Source organism: Quercus robur, chromosome 9, assembly GCF_932294415.1.
Source record: "Quercus robur chromosome 9, dhQueRobu3.1, whole genome shotgun sequence".
NCBI classification, from domain to species: Eukaryota; Viridiplantae; Streptophyta; class Magnoliopsida; order Fagales; family Fagaceae; genus Quercus; species Quercus robur.
In genome coordinates this window covers 40,612,953-40,632,091 of record NC_065542.1, presented here as the reverse complement: position 1 = coordinate 40,632,091, position 19,139 = coordinate 40,612,953, and the positions used below count along the sequence as shown (strand labels likewise).

The 19,139-nt window shown below is 30.2% G+C and overlaps 1 protein-coding gene and 1 long non-coding RNA gene across 2 annotated transcripts; one reads left to right on the top strand and one right to left on the bottom strand.

Moving 5' to 3' along the window:
• Positions 1-5,703: 5,703 nt before the first annotated feature.
• On the bottom strand, positions 5,704-10,452 carry LOC126698359 (mannan endo-1,4-beta-mannosidase 4). The gene is made up of 5 exons (XM_050395526.1): positions 9,828-10,452; positions 9,457-9,651; positions 8,162-8,284; positions 6,417-6,622; positions 5,704-6,148 (listed from the first exon to the last, which is right to left on the bottom strand). Exons 1-5 carry the CDS (start codon positions 10,164-10,166, stop codon positions 5,794-5,796), a joined length of 1,218 nt encoding a protein of 405 aa, XP_050251483.1. The 5' UTR covers positions 10,167-10,452; the 3' UTR covers positions 5,704-5,793.
• A 4,770-nt stretch (positions 10,453-15,222) lies between these two features.
• Positions 15,223-18,139, top strand: LOC126698358 (uncharacterized). Its single transcript, XR_007646438.1, has 3 exons — positions 15,223-15,534; positions 16,657-17,449; positions 17,929-18,139. It is a non-coding gene; the product is annotated as an uncharacterized LOC126698358 (long non-coding RNA).
• Positions 18,140-19,139: the final 1,000 nt, after the last annotated feature.

Genomic DNA, 19,139 nt, shown 5'->3' with positions numbered 1-19,139 from the left:
TAAGTTATTACTGGAGGTAGCAATAGATTTAGGGTTAAATCGGATTGTAAAAATTTCGATTCTCTTATAGTGGATTTGCTTTACCTTGAGAATTACTAGGTCAAATCCTCCCTAGGTTTTTACCTTGAAACTATCGATTTCATTGGTTTTTTTAGGTCATCATATCGTTGTGTTATTTACTTTCTGCTGCTTTGCATGACATGATTTATTATTGTTTAATGTAGATCTGAATAATTAACCTAAGTACTTGGCTAATATATTAAGTTAAATAATCTGCTTAAAGGGGTCTAAACAAACAAACATGTATATTTGCCCCATAAACTATTACATGTGTAGGGGTGGCAACAAGGCAGATAAAGTCTTGTTAGTTAATTAGTAGCTTTTAATTTTAGAAACAAGATAGCATTTTGGGATATCCCAAAATGGAATTATATGAAAAAAAAAATCTTCATTCACAACAATATATCTAGGGGTGGCAACAAGGCAGATCAGGTCTAGATCATGGATGCCCCATCCACACCCTATAAGATAGTTGCCTTGCCTCACATGTTGAGACTTCCCGCCTTGCATCCCTGCCCCACAAAAGCTCACTCACGTGTTAATTCACTCTGCCTACACTTATTAAAATAATATAAATCATACTTGAAATTGCAATTAAATTGATCATATCATATCAAATCAATTTTTACCAAGAACTCAATAATATAATCCAAAGTATTTAACAAAAAAATCACAATAATAACAAAAAGTCTTAATTTCCAAGCATTTAAATAATTATTAATACAATAAACTCTAAGGTACTTTGTGAAATATTAATAACATAGGGGTATTTTGTAAATATATGTGGGTTGGAATAGCCTAAATCTGTCCTTGCCTTGCACCACCACCTTTGAGGGGCAAGGCGGGTTGGAGAGGAGCAGAGCAAAATCGTCATTGCTACATAGTACATATAGTTAAATGGTGGCAATATTTGATACAACCCTTAAACACGACATGATTTTTTGTGAGTTGGTGTTGAGTGTAAATAGTTTCGTGTCAAAATGGATCAATTAATGGGTTAATTCTATGTTGACCTACTTAAATTGCAATCAACCAATTGAAATGATGCGATTCATATTAATAAATGTCATTTTTATCTAACATAAATTTGAGTTCTAAATAGAATTCGATAAAAATAATTTTTAATGATTATATTGATAAATTTGAGTTCTCCCACTCTTCTGCATTACCCCCACCAAATTCCCATCCCTCTCTTTGTATGATTTTTTCCTCACATATCCGACCAATGCTATCAACACAAAAAAAATTCACAACATTTTTCACAATAATTGAGTTGTCGAGATTTTTATTTGGACTCACCGTTGACGTCACTTCTTTATTCACCACGAAAAATCTGCCAAATTAGACTGGTGTGTAATTGTTTGTTGAATTTCTTGTGTCTAACGACTTTCTCCACATTTCCACATACCAACTCCCTCTGAATCTCCCAAATCGCACACCCAAATAAGATATTTTCTTGTTTGTACTCCTCCTTGTAGTCATAGTTGCATTTGGTAAAATGGAAGGTGAGATGGAGGAGATAAGAGTGATTTTGGCTTGAGAGAGAGAGATTGATGCTGTGACTTTGGAATTTCATTTTTGTTGTTGCTGTTGAATTTGGGATACATACATATTTATATATATATACACACATATATATATATATATATATATTTTGTTACTTTGATTTTGAGATTTTTTTTATAGTGTTTGTGTGTGTGATTGTGGGTTGAGAAAGTGAGATTGATCGAGAAAGAAATGATTGTGAGCTAAAGGAGATGGGGAATTTGTTGAGAAGAGCAGAGAGAAGAAACAGAGAACATTTATAAAAAATAAAAAATAAAAAGAAATAAATAAAGAAAGAGACATTGGTGTGTCAGTGAGTATTTATCAGTAGGTCACACTTAATATAAGCAAAAATGAGAAGCAAAAATTAGATTGTGAGAAGTAAGATGAGAGTGCCAAGTAGCGTTTTTGTAATTTTTGGCTTCTGCTCTCAAAATAAAATTGGGAAAATATATTCTAGATAATATGGTTTTTGCAGATTCTAAAATATCCAACCGAATACCTCAATTTTTTTAGAATGCATTTTGTGATTAAAAAGCTGTGAAAATTTATTCTAGTAGTGGATACAAACACTAACTTAAACGACGAAAATGTATGTTGACTTCTACTTTTCACCACACTAAACACTAGAAAAGGCAAACATTTTTTTTTACTGCTAAAAATCTATGCTAAAGTGCTCCCCTAGAGTTACAACCCGAGAACAACACCCCCCCTCCCCTCACACACCCCCCCCCCCCCCCCCCCCCCCCCCCCCCAAAATTCCCAGGAAAAATACATCCATACCAGATTATACTTCCTCTAACTCCCAAGTTTTAAACTTTAAGATTTGTGGAGGCAATAAAAGTTTTAAACAAAGAAAACATCATTTATTGCAATTCATGATGGGTTTTTACTAGCTCTACGACTCTGGTAATTTGATTTTAAGTGAGACGTAATAGTTTCATAACTTTCCATAAGGTTTTTTTTTTTTTTTTTTTTTGGGTCAAATTTTGAGAATATTTTCCTTTGAAACTGTAGACGACTAAATTTCTAGTTTGAAATAAATCAGATAAGTAAAATAGTTTCACAAATACGAATTTGTATTGATGATTGTTGGTACAATTCTCTGTAATTAAAAAAGAGTGATCCTTTGATTCGATCTCCTTAAAAGACTTGTTGATTGGAATTGTGGTAATATGATTTTGACTTGAACACAAAATATCCTTCAATTTGGTTGAGGGATGGATCGAAGATTGCTGAAACAGAATTACAATGAATCTCTGGCTATGAGCTTGTTAGAAATCCTTTGTTTTTCACGTTCTTTGTGTTCTTCGTGTGTTCTTCGTCTTTGAAGGTTTGTGGTGAAAGTTTTTCAGGGTTTTAGAGGCTTGAATTCGTAGAACTTCATTGATTTGTGATTTGTTGATGTTTCTGAAAGCTTTTGAGTTTGATTCCAGCAAACTTTAGGATCTAGGCAGATAGTTTGGATGATTTTGCTTCGAGTGTTCTTCGGTTTTGAGGTTGAAGTTCTTGAAGGTTTTGAGGCTTGATTCTTGCAGAGCTTTTTTACTTCTGAATCTTGGTCTCCCCTTTAAATGCCTTAGGAAGGCTTCTATTTATAGGAGTTTGGGGGTGGGTGAGCGACACGTGGCGAAGTCTAATTGGTGATACATGTCACAGCCTGATTGGTCCGCTTATGTCATCACTTACACACGCTGGATTGCTTGTGTCATCGCTTACATGTACTGGACTGCTTGTGTCATCGCTTACACACGCTGATGTATGATTGGTTTTTGCATGACACTTGGCAAATTTCTGTTGGTTTCTGAATAGTGATAGCAAAACCTAGCAGCAATATGTGGTGCTTTGTAATTAGCTGTATTTTGTGGACTTGGTAATGTGACATGTCAGATTGTGATAGGTCGGGAATTTTCCCTCTCTATGGAAACAAATGAAGACTTTACACTAAATGTAGGGTCGTGGACCAAAATCCACTTATCTACAAATGCAACTTGGACCTTATTGTTTGAACTCAAATATCTAGAAATATAGGAGATAATAAAAAGAAGCAGAGAGATATAAACAATCTAAAGAAAAGAATTAACATTTGTTTCTCAAAAAAAAAAAAAAAAATCTAGAAATATGTTTTACTAAAGAAATTTAATTTTGGACTTGGAGGACCAAAGTCATCTACATAACTTTTTGTTGTGATAAAAGTTCCATTTTAGATGATGTACTTACAGCCACCCCACTGGCCTACTTTCTTTGAAATACTATCTTTATGGATAAGTCATTTTTCTATGATAAGACTTTTATCTTATTATACATATATTTTTAAAATTAAAAAAGAAAAAACTAAAAATATGAATTTGTAAACATGATATAGTGATCATTCTCTAATCATGATGATCTTTGCCAGCAAGAATATTATGTGAAGACAACGAAGTTCATTGGTTTCCTTGTCAAAATAATGTTTTAGTAAAATTTACTTAGACAAGACTTGAGAGCTACATATCTTCTATCTTTTCACTACAAAACAAAAAACAAAGAGAGTTATAGACCAGGAATATGAACCTACACGTTGACTTGTTTCGTTCTTAAACTTAAAACTTATTCTTTTTGTCCTAAACTGTAAAAAAACATTAGCGTTTTTCCTTTTTTATACTACATGTCTAATTGGGTGGCATTAATTTTAGCATTAAAGAATCTAACATGTCTGACTTGGAATATTATATATATATTTAAAAATGTTATACATGAGATGAATAGGTAGCACGAAACAATTGGTCACACTCGGTATAAAAGAACTTTTCAAAATTTAGGGAAAAAAAAAATTGCAATAATTTAGGAATATAAAAAATATAATATTTTCAATAATTTAAGATATATATATATATATATATATACCTTTTATAGCTTAAGGATGAAATATGAACGTCATGCAAATGCAAGGCCTGTTTTAGGGCTAGGTCTAAAGTCCCCATTACAATAAAGTCTCATCCCTTTAGGGTACGTTTGGTACACTGAATGAAGATTACGACAGGAATTGTAATCTTTATTACTAGTAATAAAATGTGTTGTAATGTAATAACTAAACTTATTCATTAGTTTGGTTATGAGTTATAACATTAAAATGAAACTTAACATTTATTTTAGGAAATATCTTACTTATACAATTATATCTCTTTAAAAATTGTTATTTTTAAATTTAAGAGAGATATGTATTATTTTTTATGATTTTTTATTTTTATAATTGTTAGATGTATATGGAAAGTTTGTTTATTTGAAAATATATTAAGTTTTGAAATTATTGCACTTACTAAGGAATAGCTAATACAACATTTTAAAAAAGAATAGTTATTCCTCATTTTGAAGAATAGCTATTCATAAGAAATGACTATTCTTTGTAATAAAAACATAACCAAACTAAAGAATAACTAAACCATAGGAATAACTATTACATTACAACGCCTATTACAGTCTACCAAACATGCCCTTAGAAAATACTACACCCATATTATAAAAAAGGCCTAAATTTTTTTTAATAAAAAAATTGTGAACTATTTTTCCCTTTTCCAAAAAGGCTACCAAAATATTAAACTAATAGAAACTTAACCCAACTAAAATCCTAAATTTTTTGACCAAAAAAAAAAAAAAGTTTGTAAATGTGCGGAAACATCAGTAGTTATTATTACCCTTAACAAGTAGACCATTTTAAAATTAGCCATCCAATCTCTGACATGGCCACACCAATTAATCTTTATCTTTCTCTTAAAACCAAAATCAAAATTAAAAATGAGATTTTAGCCATGACCTTATCGAAGATAAATTAAACCTCCTTTTAATAAAAAAAAATTATAAATTTTCATTTCTTTTTATTAAATTTTATGCTTAAACTGTGATATTTTATTTTCTATACAAAATTCATTGTAATTTGGTTGGTAATAGTTCATCAAGTATAATTTTTTTTTGGTTAGTATTAAATAAATTTATTTAATTGATATTTAAATATCAAAAACCAACTTAAATTATTGTTTTAGGCCTCAAATTATGTCGAGTTAGTCAAAAGCAAATGTTAACTAGCAAAACAATATTTTTGCCCAAAAAACTGGCCAAAGCTTGACTTAAAGATTTATTTGTTTATTGATGTCTGATGATGTCCCATGCAATGGTCAAAGAGACACAAAATAATGGAGAAAGTTATGTTTTTTACTTGAGAGCCATTAGCCTGCTTGATTGTGCAGCAATGACACTAGTGGTTGAAGGGCTCTCCTCTAATAAAACTTCATAACCATCCCTAAAGCTATCCATTCCTTGGGCAAGGACCTGCCAGAAAATCCCACCTACCAATGGGCCCCTATTACTTGAGCTGTTGTAGATATCTTCATAAAGCTTTGCAAAATACTTGTCCCTCTGATCCTGGGTGTACCCTGGGAGCTTTGATGATTTGCCAAACTCAGCCAAAACCAGTGGTTTTTGTAACACTGATTGTGAGTCTTCAATGTGTGCTTCAATCCATTTATCCACAAAAGCAGCTTGAACAGAATCATTTGAACTCGTTAACCTGCCATTTTTATTAAAAGAGACAATATATATTTAATTATGGACTTCAAGAAGAAGGAGACAAGATTTTTATATTTTTAAAATAAAACATGAATTTATGAATCAAATAATAAATAATTTACTGTTTTCAAAAGAGAAGGTAATTTACAATTATATGAAATTTATCTGCCTGTTAAAAAAAAAGAAGGATGAAAGATGTCGATCGATGCAAATGAAGGCAAACATAGTAATGACTTTTTATATTCTTGCATCAAAGTTTAGAAGATTACCATTGATCCGGATAGAGATGAATTGTGGCAAAATCAACTCCTGGTAACTGATTGTTGGAAATGAAATCAGTCCCAACAAGTACATTGCCAGGATTGAACTCCCTTCTCGGTGGTATTGAATCCCCATAAAATCCTTCAAGGCCTATTTCCAGCAAATGGTTACTATCAATGGACTTAACAAATGCTGCCATTTCTCTCACCCATTCCTGGAAAGGAATTCAAAGATGAAAAATAAGAAAGATTTGACTTAGTTAATTATCAAAATAACAAACTTGGAAGCTTTTTGTGGATGGATAGTTGTCTTGTCCCAATATGGAATTACCGTTAGAAATAAAAAAAAGAAAAGGATTTAGCCTTTATCATAGTTAAATATCAAAGTCTTAACTTTTTGGATTTTTTTTTTTTGTTTCACTTAAAATGTTTTAAAAAAATAATAGAACTAGGGACATAACAAAAATTTACAATACATGCAAATTAGCTTTTTTTTTTTTTTAATTGAGGCATGATGCATATGTGAACTGATAGATTAATTTAATGTGAAATTTTCTATAGAAAGACTCTTTAAAAAAAAAATTATATATTTTGTGTAACTAAAAATACTAATTAACAAAAAATTATATTAATATAAAAACAAAGTTTAGCTATAAATTTAGTTATAATATACTATAACTTCCTTTAAAAAAAAAAAAACTACATATTTTGAAAATCTAACATTTGAATTGCATGTTCTTTACGCTTTTAATACACATATCGAATTTTGTGTCAATTAGATATCATTTACTATATGATCTATAACCTTATATTTTATACATAATTTTAAACTATAAAAGCTTGCAATTTAAAAAATTTATTAATGCCATAACTATTGATATTTAATTTTCTATAAATTTTGCAAGCATGGAGGACATAAGAAGAAAATGTAATCCAAAGGTGAATTTGTCAAAATTCACTTCCAATAAAAAGACATTGAGTAAGGTTGTAGTCTTAAATTACAACTAATTTTGTAGCTAAACTTTATTTTTAATATAATGACAAATGGTATATAGTTAAGCATAAATTAAATTTGCAAAATAAAAAACCTAGTCAATGCCACCACAAGCCACCCATTCATTGCCATTTGCTTGACCACCACCACCACAACTTGTTGACTGCCTACATAACATCACTACCACTCAGCCTGTTCATCATCACCTTCATGCCCAATGCTTACCGCTAGCCATTAATTATCGGCCATCGCAGCCATGACCACCGGGCACCACTTGGCATGTATCATGCCATTGGTTGCCAATTATCAATTGCCACCATTGTTATTGCCACTGACACCATTCGCCGACAATCTCTCTTGTCAGTTGTCACTGTCAATACCACCCCTCAATTCCTCTCCCCAACTATTATTGTCATTAGAAATTTTCAATGCAACCAAACAGTATTAGATGGATAAAATGGCTTAAGAATTAAAATCGCAATTAACGATTAAAATCAAATCATTTTACACTAAAAATATTTTAGGTAAGAAAATATTTCATGATAAAACAAGCAAAGCTTTAATCACCCCCATTGTCCTAACATGGATTTAGCACCATATTTGGATTCTTAAAACAAAAAAATCTTATGCAGTTGCAAATCCATGAGTCTCTCTATGAGTTTGTGTTCCATAAGCAAGATGAAAATATGATATTGTATACGCAATCTAACAAGAAAGTAGCAACACAATTTTTGTGCGAGTATGTGAAAGAGAAAGAGACCTGAACAAATCTGCCAGAGGGATCAGTTTCGCAACGAGGTTCATTGATTAGCTCCCATGCAAAAATCATCGGGTCATCTTTATACCGTAACCCAATTATCGAGTTGACTCTTGTGAGAATGGCCTGCAATCCAATGTGCCACCAATGGTCAATGTCAAAAACAAATCAGTGTTAAATACAATTTACCAATTTGTAACATTTCTTCCTAATTGTGCATCTAAAATTTTTACTCACTAACATATTTTCACAACACTTTCACTTTTATAATAAATCTTAAATGATAGGCTGTTAGCTGTTCCTTTTTTTTTTTTTTTGTTTAATGTTAGCTGTTCCTAATAGACAAAAAAATAATTTACATAATGAATTTAAAATAGAACTACTAACAATATACTATCTAGAATTTCTATTTTCAAAAACTTGTTTTTGGGAATATAAAGAAAAAACAATTTTCTTGTATTTTTGAAATCAAAAACATGTTTGGTTAGTTGAAATTAAAAAGATAGTTTTTTGAAGAAAAGAAAATAGAAAATACTAAATTATGTTGTTACTAGGATTTGAAATTTAATGTTAACTCATTAAATGAGACAAATTCCTTTAATTAAATACGTGTTTTCGTTAACTTTTGAAAATTAGAAACTGAAAATAGCCTTTTGCATGTTTTCAGTTTCCTTTATAAATTGAGTTTTGAAAACAGTTTTTGTTTTCTGCCTATTTTGAGTTGCCAAGCAAGTTTTTTAGTGTCAAAAATATAAAATTATTTTTGAAAACAGAAAATAAGAGGAAAAAACAGTTACCAGGCATATCCTAAATTTTTTGGTAAAAGATTCTATGCCCATACCATAACTCATTAATTTTCTTCACCATTCTCAAAACATATGACATACGTTACTAACAAACTTTTTTCCTTTTTTTGAGAAGGAAATAGAAGACAAAACTTAAAAAGGCACAATAGAGAAGGTGGACCCCAAACAGTAACTACATGTGCCATAGAAGGGCTTTTATAGCTTCTTTGACCCCATTATGCAAAAAAGGCAAACAATTTATGGACTAATTAACGTCTAAAGTTTGAAATTTTAACTTACCTTGTTTATCTTCTTATTTTGTTTTGTGTGTTTTTCATAAACAATTCTCAAAAAGTACTTTTTAGAGTATGTTTTGAAAAGCCAGGAAGTATCATGTTCAGAATTTGTACTTAGAATGTTTATCAATTGCTCGTCTTACATGCGGTGAGAAATTGATCGCACAAAACGGTCTCATGAGATGCTATCTTCTTGTATGTAAGATACTCTGTATACCTTGACATGATTTTTGTAGTATTGTTTGACGACAGGGTTTGTATAAAAGTCATCATCGTTCTCCAAGGTCTGGCCACTCTCCCTAGCCCATTGCACATATTGTTTTCTTCCACCATAATCAGCAAAGTTGTTCACCAAGCTCAATATCAGAGGTAGTCCATATTTTCTGGATTCTGAGATTACAAAGTCCAATCCCTGACATAACCACAAAATATTCACACAATTTTTTTTTTTTTTCAAATCAATAAATAAAGCTATTTATGCATATAGGACCTTAATTAATTAGTCAAATCTTATTGTTTTTTTTTCGAAGGTCAATCTGACCCAATATAACTCATTGAAACAAAATCTATAATATAATATAATCATACCTCAAACATTTCCTCATTGTAAACACCAGGAGAAGTCTGAAGGGCTCGTTCAACCCCATCACTGAATGCCCAAGTTCTTAACACATTCATTTCAGACTTTGCTGCTAGTTGGAAAGTAGCAGTGATGTTGTCCCTATTGGCAGGGAAAGATGCCATATACATGAGCCAATAAGCATTGAAGCCGTTTAAGTACACCGAATTCCCATTTAGAACAAAACGAGTCCCGTTTGTTGTAACATAAGCAAAACCTGTTGAGCGAGCTTCACAAAGATTTCCCTTTGTCCCTAAGAGCACCACAAGGGTTAGTAGAAGAAAATCGAAAAATCTCTTCCCTGACATAGCTTAACGCTAAGCCCTGAATATAATTTATAATCAGGAGTTTACACTGACTAGTAACAAGTAAGAACTGAAACCAATGATATATTCTTGATGAATTATAACAGGAGATAGAGGGAAGAATGGGAAATGAAAGAAATCAAAGGACAGTAAGGGATGTAAAAGGTTTTGGGGTGTGTATATAAGCATGCTCTCACGGGTTATATATCATAAATATTGTATCTCTGCTAAAAAAAAGTGTATAGGATGCACGCAGATTCACACAATATGAGAGGGAGGATACATTTTTCAATGTATGGGATAATTATGTTAGATACATTAAGATATGTGATATTTGTTACTTGTTTAATTATTCTGTGTATATCTTTTCCTCTTTATTTTATGAAATTTTAGAGTTAATTGTATGGGGATTTACTTTACTTTATGCAATGATTCGTTGTCATATTTGTGTAATTAATATAGTAGAATTTGTGGTATACTTATCACTTGTAATCCAATTAAAGAAGTATCAAAGTTTCCCAATTGTAAGTCCCACTTTGAATTTATGGTTTAACGAGGCTCATTCTTGGTAAGTAAGAGATCATTTTCAATTAATTTGGGGGAAATTTTGAAATACTCTATAATATAATTTAAAATAATTAATAAATTCTTGATATTCAATTAGGTTTACAAAAGTTGACTTTAATTCTTCTAAAATTGACTTTAATTCAAAACAATATAAAATATGTAAATAGCTAAATAAAATTAATTGCTGTTTTTTATGTTAATATTTTTTAACCCAGTATGAGTATATTCTAAATTTGATGAAGTTTTTATACAAAATTATACCAGTAGTTTCACTAAAAATTAAATATAAATGTACAATACCATGTTAATTTTTTGTTGGGTTAGCTACGGTTTTGGTTTCTATCCTATATATCATATTTCAATTTGATCCTTATCCTATATAACATATTTCAATTTGAACTATAACTTTTTAATATTGTGTCAATTTAATCCCTGCCGTTATCTTTTGGATGAAAATTGATGACGTGTCTATTGGCCAAAATAAAAAATTAGCTTCCGTTGCTATGAGAATAAACTAAAATTTTATTTTAGTCGTTTGTCATGTCACCAATTTTCATCCAAAATATAACGGCAATGACTAAATTGATACGACACTGAAAGGTTAAGGACCATTGACACAATTAAAAGGTTAGAGATCAAATTGAAATATAGTGTAAAGGATAGAGGCAAAATATGTAGTTTATCCTTTTTTGTTTAATATAGCAATCTAATAAAAATAGACTAAATATAATCACTCGTGATTATGAATGGGTAATTATATAATAATATATTAATTATAATAACTTCAATCTTTTGCAGAAAAACTATACTGTTAACTAATATAATACATCTTAAATAAGTGATTTTTTTTTTTTTTTTTTGAGAACAAGTATTAGAAACTTTATTGAAAGAAAGAAACTTAGCCATAATAGGCTAGAAGAACACCATGAAGGTGTGGAGGAACATCCTTCATTCACACCGATAAATCTCTAACATATCTAGCATATTTAACTAGGTTGTGAGTTGCAAAATTGCATAATTTGCAGGTATGTAAAAACAAATGGACAAAATTTAGCCACAAAATTGATTGTAGCCTAAGATTACAATCTTACTCAATAAAATAAACATTACTACACATTTTGAAAATCTAACCGTTGAATTGCATATTCTTTACGTTCTTAATACATATGTCAAATTTTGTGTCAATTGTATATTATTTACCATAGGATCAATAAGTTTATATTTTATACATAATTTTAAATTATAAAAACTTACAATTTAAACAATTTATTGATGACATAGTTATTGAGATTTAATTTTCTAGAAAATTTGCAAACATGAGAGATACAAGAAGAAGATATAATCCAATCGTGTGTTTGTCAAAATTTATGTCCGATAAAAAGATATTGAGTAAGGTTGTAGTTTTAGGCTACAACCAATTTTGTAGCTAAACTTTGTTCAAAACAAGTATGCATAAAAGCCTCTAACTAAAGTTACAACTAATTTTGTAGTTAAAATTTGTCCAAAACAAATATGCATAAAAGCCTCTAATTAAAGATGGTTTCACTGAATCAATAAGATGACCAAAGGAAGCCAGAGAACTTTCATCACTCTTAAATAAGTGATTTGATACCAGTAATTAATTATAATCTTAAATATTGCATAGAAAACTATTTAATTGGCTAAGTGGAATTATTTAATAACTAAAATTTTAACAAAAAAAGATAAAAACAATGGAAGAAGGAGAGATTTAAGACTAAGTTCAGCCGTAGGTTAGTCTGTGATGCCATCAATCGTCATAAATAATAAAATATATTGCAAGTCAAACATTGAAAAAGTTATTTGAAAGGTTTTAGAGATGAAAAAAAAAATTATTTTACTGGTCTGTGTCTTTGAGTGAGGATTAAAAATTAAAATTATTTTACTATTCAGTTTATTTTTACTATTATTTATATGCTCTACTGAACTTTTTGGCACTATTTATGGGTCACACTGTATTATTTTAACTAACTTTTACCTTTATCTACAATATTTTTAGCAATAATTTTTCAGTTTCAGCAAAATAGCGGTATCCAAGCACAATCTTAGTATCCGTTTGGATAGCTTATTTTTTGCTAGCTTAATTTACTATTCAGTTTATTTTTGGTACTATTTATGGGCTCCACTGTACTATTTCTTCTAACTTTTACTTTTATTTACAATACTTTTAGTAAAAAGTTTTTAATTTCGACAAAATAAGTAGATCCCATACAAACCTTTATATCGAAAGAATAAAGAAAGTTGCTATGATTTTTCTTTTATGGATAAGCGTGAGTTTTTAATAAGAACGTTACAAATCCCACATATTAGTAAAAGAAAGTTTTATACAAAATTTTTTGTGGGTGTTTGTCACAGCTTGTGTCACTTATTATGTTGTCACACATATTTCTGATCGTTATACTAATTATTTTAGTAAGTATGCACAATATTTACACGCTTGTATAATATGACTTCTTAGAAGTTTTTTTGAAGTTGACAACTAATAAAGTGGTTTGTGATTAGGGCATGAATATAGCAGCACTTTTTTGGAAGTCAAAGGAAATTGATTATTTTTTTGACAAAAAGTTTTGCTACAGAACTTGGTTGTAGTTTAACTTTAAGGCAACAACTCACTCAAAAAATTAATATTGTTACATATTTTTAAAATTTAATTGTTAGATTGCATGTTCTTTATATTCTTAACACGCATGTCAAATTTTGTGCCAATAGAATATTATTTACTATTCAAATCATAAACTTGAAATTTTAGACTATGAAAACTTGAAATTTAAACATTTGATTGATGATATAGTTATTGATCTTTGATTTTTTAGAACATTTAAAAGCATGGAAAATTTAAGAAGAATATGTAATTCAATAGGCTACAATTAAGTTTATTGCCAAATTTTGTCCTTTTTTTTGGGAAGCATGAAGAATGTTTTTAAGTAAAGGGAATACTTATTTTTATTTATTTTTGCTGGGTAAGTGTTTATGCAGGGGATAGAACCCCTGAGTTGGTAGATCATTAGGAGATCGGGTACCACCTGGGCTAGAAGGCCCGGTGGTCAAGGGAATGCTTGTTTAGACTTACAAATTCAACTAATTGTATATATTAAGATCTAAACTTACGGGGGGGAAATTTTAAAGACTAATGAATTTTATGCGGGTTAAATTCAACTACTTCTATCTAACCTTAGATGAAGTATTATGTATATATGTTTTTAAACAGGTTAAAGTATATGTAAATCTGAAATGTAGTGTTTATATAGTTAAACATGTCAATGTAAAAAAAAAAAAAAAAAAGACAATTTATTACTACAAAATCGTTGCAGCAATAAATTATTGCCACAAAACCCTTTGTAGCAATAGCTCATCCTCATTTGTACCGGACACAAACCAAGTACCAACAACACCACCACGAACTATTCTACCCAGGGAAGTCAATACCGTACTGGTACCAGCCATATTGGAAAAATATACCAACTGGCCTTTAAACTGATATTGACTATATTTCAAAATATACCGGAAAAATACCAAGTTGTACCGATTGTAATTGAGATTTTTTGAGTGTTTTAGCCAATATTGGCATTTTGGCTGGTACAATAACAAAAATAAAAAAATTGAAAAAGAATATTAAAAAACATGTCATTTAAGCTAATATTGATAGACATAAACATAAAAATTAATAAATTCATAATTAATAAATACAAACATATATTTATGTATAGAAATATATAAATAGCGGTTCTCTCAAAACAGTACATCAGTATCAACTGGTACCGAAATATTCCGTTCTGCTAGCCAAACCAAAACTGCCTCTAATACGAAATTGACTCCCTTGATTCCACTGTGCTTAGCTTGGACCATGCCGCATCGGTTGGGTTGAGTTGCTTAAGTGTGGCTATGGTTTTGTTGTTAGTGTGAATTTGGGTCTTTTGATTGGGTTTTGTGTTTTTATGAGTTGGTCATGTGTTGGTATAAATTTGGGTTACGTTTCATGAGTTTGAGTTTTAAATAAGGTGTAACACCCCGACCCAATTTTTATAATTAAACTATATGTTTAAGTGGTTAAGCATTATTAGTATTTTAAGCCACTTACTTGCAAAAATTAATATAAAAGTATTTAATAAACATATTATTTTATAATGTCATTGAATAAGAAATTGTAAAGATTATAAATAATTGAAATGGCTATTTGTATTATAAGTATATATTTAGTATGTGCAAAACTATATTAAGTGCTTAAGTTATGAGATATATACATACATATATATATATATATATATATATATTTATAGTTGTTGGTGTTTTAACTATATATGATGCATGAGATATTATAGAACATATATGCTCTTTTAATGTGATGGATATAACTTTATAAAGGTAAGGATATATATATATATATATATGTGTGTGTGTAAAATAATATTATTCTTGTAGATAAGTGTGAATGCAAAGAATATATATATATCTATACAAGTGTGAATGCAAAGAAAAAAATAAAAAGGTGGAAAAGTGGGTGTGATTTTCTTCCTGGCATCCCACGTATTCCACCCCATTTTGTTCACATTTCTTACCTTCTTTTTGTGCCCCAAAAGTCTCCTTCTTATCCTATTTTGCTGGCTGCCTCAGACCAGAAAGTCCAGCTCCTTTACTTCTTTCTCTATTCCTCTTTCTTTGCTCTTCTTTCTCTCTTCTTCCTTTGCTTCTACACGGCAGCCCTCCCTTTCTCACCAACACAAAATATCCCTCTCCAAAGAAGAAATTAAAGGGTTAACACTAAAATTTCAGTTTCAAATTGTTGGGGGTAAGTAATCAAAACTTTATTTGTTCATTTCTACTTCCTTAACCTCTATTCTGATTTTATAGGCTGAATTATGATTCTGTTTTAGTGATTTGAGGGTTTGATGATATTATGGTTTATTTAATGTTTAATAACATATTTTAGTATGTTAATTATAGGTATAAAAATACCCAAATGAAATTAAGGCTTATTGCTATTTGTTGATGATTTTGTAAGAATATGTACTGAAGCTGTCACTGTGACAGATTCTGTGTTCATGCATGTTAAATTATGTATTAAATTGTATATAGTGAATTTGGATGCTAGGGATAGTTCTTATGAAACCTAAGACACTTGTGGTTGTTATTGAATTGGTCTCACAGCATTTGGATGAACATAAAATTAATGGTTTAATTTATAAGTTGCATGAATTTCTGACAGGACAGATTTGAGTATGCTGTCTTGCGTGATTTTTAGTAAATCATGGGTTTATTCTTTGACTCCGAAATTTTTATGGTATATACTGGACATACAGGGGAGTAGTTATATAAAATATCATGACAATTGGATGTGTTTGAGTAGCCCGTTTGTATTTTACAAATGGAGCCTATGCTGCTGGAATAGAACAGTGAATAGTAAGGGACATGCCTAACTTTGTGGATTTAATTATCAAGTTAGGGTGAATGTTTTGAGCTATAATTTAATATGCTTGTCTTTTGGTATGTCTCGATCATAGATTAATTTTGTGTAACTTGTTTTGAGGTTTATTACTCAAAGGACGGGGTTCTAAACCATGAGACGGTTGTATGTATGAAGCTGTTTTGCCCGACGTGTTGTATGTTATCAAATGAATCTATATAGTTACATGATCATGCTTAAAAGATTTTATATTTATGCATGCATTATTGCCCTAACCTTAAAGCACCTTTTGAAATAAAGTTAGCTCTTTTAGAGATATGGGATTAATATAAGAATGTTAGTTTCTCTAAGATTTTGTACTTGTTGTTGATGAATGTATTTTTGTTTGTGGGAACCTCGTTGAGGTGGGATTAGGACTTCCTTGATTGTAAGAGATAGGCTTTGAGATGAATGTGAAGTTTATGATAAGGAATTATGGATAGTAATAAGTTTTGAATTATGGTTTAGGTATTACCAGTATCCAAGTCTAAGCTCCTTCGACTTTAGGCTCTCGATTCCTCTGCTTTCAGGTAAGGGATAAGTTATATGGGCATTTGGTAAGTCATGAGGTTATTTTAAAGTATATTATGCATTAAAATGTTTTTGATTAGAGATATGACATGTAATCATTATTCTGACAAAGATATGTTCATGAGCTTTCGAAAAACTTAAGTATATGATTTAAGCATATTAATGCTATTACTGATTTCACGAACATGATGTTTAAAGAAAAGAATAGAAATGTTATTATCATGAGATGTCATGCAAAACAAGAAATTCCAGTATGATGTAAAGTATAAAATGTTTTCGGGTTATGTCCTCTGGTGATCTGAACTCTGCTAGTAGGGGTTAATTACTAGCTTTCCATGGAAAACGTTATATGATTGGCCATTAAGTGGGACTGGCTCTGCTGTACCCGCCCCTTGTTGGTTACGGCCAACTTGTGGGGGAAGCCAACCTACCCCCATGGTTGGAAGATATGTATTATGATGTAATCCCGGGAATACCTGGCATTGTGGGGAATGCTGGATGCCTAGCACCGTGGTGCTAGAAGCCTCCCAAATAAGTACAGACTTATCAGATATGGGCTAACCAATAAGTTATTTATGAACAGCTATGTTATGTTATTAATCATGAGAGAATTATTTTGTTTAAATGCATTGTGAAAAGTGAAAACTCTCATGGCAAGAAGAAGTTTCTAATGAAAAGAAAAGCTGTTCATTAAAGATAAAAGTTTCTGAAGTTCTGTTATGCTATAAAGGTAAAGTTTCTGATGAAAGTACAAGTTATGTTTAAAAGTTATCAGATACCTGTTCTTTAGGAAATGTTAAGTTTCATGACTATGAAAGTTATAATATTTTTGGAAAGAGGTTTATAAAGAAAAGTTTTCCTATTAGTCAAGACGTTTCTAGCTTAATACAAAGTTGCCGATTATTTGATTTAAGTTAAAATAATTATCTTGTAATGAGAGTATATATATGGCGACTTTGTAGAAAATGAAAGAAGTTTAATCCGAAAGGTTTTGGTAATATTAAACCGATAAGAAAAAGGAGAACAATTATTTTCTATGAAGAGTGTATAAGCTATTATTATGAATAGTATAAAATACTATGCATGAAAAGATGTTCTCCTGTTCGAATATTCATAGAATGGAATGATTTGATTTACATGCATTCTTATTGAATTCTCATATATCTTACCTTTACTGAGCTGTGTAGCTCACCCCTTCCACTCTTTCAGTTAGCAGGTTTTATTTTGGAGCAGAGGGAGCCTTAGTCGAGTTTTGGAAGGAGCTGGTGTAGTTTTACATGTATAGATCCTAGATTAGCAATTTTATGTTTAGCTTTGTAGTATCGTGTATTTTAGGATCTAAAGAAAGTTGTGTATCTTAAAGTATTAAGAGATGTATTATGTGAAAGTGTGGAACTTAAATGATTGATGGATTATGTTATTCTTTGGAGTACAATGTAGATGCTCTGAATGTCAAGTGAAAGGTTATATAATTTAAGCAAAGAAACAAAAATGAAAAGAATGAGGAAAGCTTTTGTAAAAGTTTTCAAAAAGTTAAGTTGGTTCTTGTTAATATCAGGTTTAGACTTGATATTAGCATGCCGGTCATGGTCACAAATCCGGATACCGGGTTTGGGGCGTGACATAAGGGCTCAACAATTTTGAAATGGAAATTTTTATTTGTTTTTTCAATTTTGTAATTAAAGAAACTAATTTAATAAAAAATCAAAACTATGTTATTATTAGATACTTAATGGCCACCCACTTAACAAAAGTTGATGGAAAGACTATATTAAGCAAATCTAAGTTAGAGGATTGAAACGTGGGTTCCAGTTTGCTCAACTGGTAAAGTCTCTAATGGGTGTATAAAAGATTTGGGGTTCAATCCCCAACTACACCAAAAACTGATTGGTGTTTTGGTTTGATGATAAAAAGCTATTATCAGGAGCGAACTCCATAGGTTGAAACTCTCTAAAAAAAAAAAAAAGCTAGAGGACTGAAATGGAATTATATGACTAAATTGAATTTTTAGCAAAGTTAGAGGATGTAATTATAATTTTGCTTAAAAATAGGGCAAAAATTTAATTAGAATTTAAATTTAGGGAAATATTTATTGTGAAAATTTATTTTTAAAATGATTTTATTAAAAAGTATTTTTCTTAAGTTAAAATTGACAAAAATATGTAGCAAAAGGGTAAATTTAGCCAATTCTTAAACCTCATGGTCTAATAAGCAAAATTGATTGTATAAAAGGTCAATTTGTAATTGACCAAGCCACATGTTAAATTTGAAAATTTTTAAATTTTAAGGAAATACTCTTTTAAATGGAAAAAAAGGGGTTCAAAATTAGTCTTTTTAATTTAAACTACAAAATTGGTATGTTAGGTTTTTATTTTTTATTTTTTTTGGATAGAAGTGGTTGAATTTCAAATTTATGATGT

Bases quoted from the DNA above. Each gene is read 5' to 3' on its own strand.
- LOC126698359 (XM_050395526.1), bottom strand. From the start codon at position 10,166: ATGTCAGGGAAGAGATTTTTCGATTTTCTTCTACTAACCCTTGTGGTG. The intron at 9,652-9,827 runs GTATGATTATAT...TGGTTATGTCAG, and splicing joins ACAATGAGGAAATGTTTGAG to GGATTGGACTTTGTAATCTC. The intron at 6,623-8,161 runs GTCTCTTTCTCT...ATTCCTTTCCAG, and splicing joins CCTCTGGCAGATTTGTTCAG to GAATGGGTGAGAGAAATGGC.